Consider the following 3,672-nt stretch of genomic DNA (forward strand, 5'->3'; position numbering starts at 1 on the left):
CCAATCCAGATTCCATCACACATAAATCAGATGAACACACCTAAAGTTTTCTCTGCAGAGATAAAAACAACAACAAAAAACTTTGACCTACATGTGAACAGTGAATGAACCTGACATAATTCAATTKAAATTTTACTACTTATGCTTTTGTTTAGATCATAATTTGAGTAAGCAGTAACGTCTCCCGTCCCGTTAACTTTTGATTAATATCTTCCGGCTCCATTCTGTCGCTTGTTGTAGCCGCAGGGTGAGTCAAGCGTAAATCATCTGGGATGCGTGACTGACGGAAGCGGAGCAGATTTAGTCGTTTAATTAACTCTTACACCTTTCTTTCTTTTTTTCTCTCTTTCCTCAACAAGGTAAATAGCTTCAAAAACATTTTTTTTACTTAGTTACAATCCTGAATTTTTCACCCAGTTCTACGTTTTGTGTTACCAATGGCATAGATGTGCTAAAAACAGCAATATTTTATTAAAAGGATATAAATATGAACACTTTAAGAAGTAATTGTTTTAGCAAAAATCAGCTGTGCCACAATGAAATGTAACTGAAGCAGTTTTTCAATCCAAGCTTCATTTTCAAAGCTGTTTATCCTGCCACCACACACAATGAGGCTAATAGTGAGAGAGATAAGTTCACTATTGGAGAACTGCRACAAAGAGAGGCATTTTTTCTAACGCCACACACCTTTACAGAGAAAGAAAATGGTTGCGGTCGGAGCTGTGTGTGAGTTAGGAGGCTGTACCTGCCGGGAGTGGACAGGATTGCTAAGCAGGCAGTGGCGGCGGTGACRAACTCGTCTTGGAGCGCCGCCAGGCCACTGCAGGGCTGCAGTTGTTTCAGACTCACAGAACAAGAGGCGGTCCGGACCGGACCTCAGACGCACGCCTGGAGCAAAATGTCCTCCAGCTGCGCGATGAGGAAGGTTAAACGCTGTCCGCCAGGCTGATTGATTTCGCTCTAAAAGGAAGCGATTAGCGCTTTAGTGAATTACAGCYGGAGCGGATTAGTCGGACTGAGGCTGGATTTGTTTWATTTCACACTGAATGGATCGAGTTTGTCACAAAAGGTTCAGGTAACTTCCAACAGTTGCCTCGGTTTGTTAATTATCTGCTTGTTTTACTGAAAGTTTTGTGTTTCCACCCAGTGAAAAGTGTAGAAATCCTATTTTAGTGTCAGAAAATCCAACTATTTTAAATGCTTGAATAACAAATAAATAAAATAATTGTTTTACCAAAGCACACACATCATTTTACAATTCAGCCTTTAACAAAAGAGTGACAGGTTGTAAATATTTCAACTTTCTTTGCAACAATCACGCTGCATAAGCTTGAAGTGACTAGAGCTGAGCAACAWGTTGGTGCGAAAAGGCTTTATAGAGTACCTTAAAGAAACATGTTGACAGCTAAGCTACTGAAGTGAAATTAACACAAAAACACAGATGGAATATGCGACTTTTAGCTGCTTCCATTCACAGCTGCAGCATATACTGATGACAAAGACAAAGGTGTTAGAAATTAACGCGCTCTTAAAACCTTGAACAGGGTGCCRATCTGATAGGTATCCATGGTAATACTCCACTATTTTCCTGACTTCTGAACAGTTTATTTTCACACTGATGCTGGAAACTTTGCTGTCATTCCTGTCTTCTCGGGTGGCTGTTGCGACAGATTTCGGACTTGCAGACATAAAGTTGTCGATCTTCGGTTGCCTCGTGCCAGTTTTTCTTTCTTCTTGACTTTAACTTTTTGTAAAAATGCTAACTGATGCCCTTTGGTGTCTTTCACTCACATAAATTAGACTTGACGTTAATGATTTTGTCCACTTGTTAGCAGAATGCTACGACATACATAACTGTTCAAACCAATCATTTAACAAGGTCCAGTCCATTTTAAGTTGCGTAAAATGTGGTTTGAGGTCCGATAAAGGAGCGGGTTTTGGTTTTTTCCTGTGAATTCCTCCGTCTCTGCCAGCTGCAGTCGCCAGTGAATCGTSTTGACAGAAGCTGCCCGGTCCGCCGTGCGGCTCCACGGAGGATTTTCCTCTCCGTTCAGCCTCGGAGCTGCTCCTCGGATAGCAGCAGCTAAGTTTCTGTTTCCTAGCAACACACAGTCCAGCACTTGCTTTTATTTCACACTGTTGCAAAGAGACGGTGGACAACATCAGAGCTGTCAGCGAGCRAGGAGGGGGGAGGCCGGGAGGGAATCTCCCACCTTAGAAAACTGGTCAGGTATTCACAGCGCTGCCGTGAACAACGCCAATGCTTCCTGTTCCTTTTTTGCACTTTTCTTTTCAGACATCGAGTAAAGTACTCAAGATATATATATACATATATGTTAAAAAATKCCATCATTCGTCATTTCAGAGTGTTTTCTTCTCGTCCTGCTCCCTGATGTAACTCGCCATGACTGTCTTCAGCCCGCGCGTGAAAACATGACACTTTCTCTTTGCTGACGTCAGCGGCAGAAACCCTTCAGCCTCCTCTTCCTCCCTGGACATGCGTCCAGAGAGACAAGGRAAAAAAAATTACCTAATCAATCACCCGAGCCGTTCGGCCGCTTATCTTTTCATTAGTGTCCGTCCTGCTCATTCATTAACCGTCTCTTCGCTCCTTTTAATCTGTTTTTTTTTTCATTCTTCGTTTGTTTTCTTGTTATAAATCTTGTTTTTTCCCCCTTCTTTCTACACCATGTAAATAAATGTTCTCCTATTTTACCTTCTTTTTATTTTATCTCCCCTCACTCAACAAATTGCRCTCAAAAACATTAGCRGGACTTTATTTATGCTTTACTGTGGTGWCTAGAAAGAAAAGCCTATAATAATTAATCAATGATTTAACTCTTTTTAATCCCTTGTAGTCCTATTAAATACATTATTCCCTTCTTCCCTGCGCCTCGTCTGTCCAGGTGGTTCGGGATCAGATCTCCCATTGCACGGTGAAGCTGCGTCAGACAACAGGACTCATGGAGTACTGCCTGGAGGTCATCAAGGAGAACGATCCCAGTGGCTTCCTGCAGGTGAAAGGACTTCTGGGAAATTTCAAAGTAAAGATTGAGGAGGGCGGGGGGCTTCATTATGTGTTGTCAGTGATTCACCGGTGTCCCGTTTCAGATCTCGGACGCTTTGATCCGGAGGGTCCACATGACCGARAGCCAGTGGGGGAAGGGAACCCTSACCCCRAGGATGACCAGTGACTTTGACCTCACCCTGGACAGCGGGCCGCTCCTGCAAACCATCCAYCAGCTGGACTTTGTACAGATGAAAGGTGAAGGAGGGGAYGGCTCCGAAAGACTCTCCGATTCTCCTGTCAAATCTTCCTYGAACAAAATGCAAGGCTTCTGCGTCAACCACGTTATCAAAATGTGAACCCTCAGATATTTAGGCATGTAGCGCGGCRTACTTCCTGGAATCTGGAGTGTCCTTCTTTATTCGTGGCAGCAGCAGCCTCATGAGTCTGGAGTTAAAGAAAGCTTGTTTTTTGAGCATGACCTGTTTAGCTCTCACACAGAAGCTGCACCTCAAACTGGTTTCACGTTCAGGACTACGCAGAAAACGTCTGACGTTTCTGATTGTTTTGGCATCCCTACAATTAGTCGAAACCTCTCGAAAACTCTGCAGACGTTATTCAGGGAAGCTGTTGATTTATGTATCATAAAGAGATGAAAACCGCGG

The 3,672-nt window shown here is 43.2% G+C and overlaps 1 protein-coding gene across 1 annotated transcript in view; it reads left to right on the top strand.

Moving 5' to 3' along the window:
- trim9 (tripartite motif containing 9) overlaps nt 1-3,672 on the top strand; it is a 37,718-nt gene that overhangs the window by 22,482 nt on the left and 11,564 nt on the right. Inside the window, exons 4-5 of the mRNA XM_017302407.1 lie at nt 2,907-3,017; nt 3,112-3,351. Coding sequence (XP_017157896.1) covers nt 2,907-3,017; nt 3,112-3,351 — 351 coding nt within the window. The remainder of the gene's footprint in view (nt 1-2,906; nt 3,018-3,111; nt 3,352-3,672) is intronic.

The sequence above is a fragment of the Poecilia reticulata genome, linkage group LG22 (assembly GCF_000633615.1).
Source record: "Poecilia reticulata strain Guanapo linkage group LG22, Guppy_female_1.0+MT, whole genome shotgun sequence".
Lineage (NCBI taxonomy): Eukaryota > Metazoa > Chordata > Actinopteri > Cyprinodontiformes > Poeciliidae > Poecilia > Poecilia reticulata.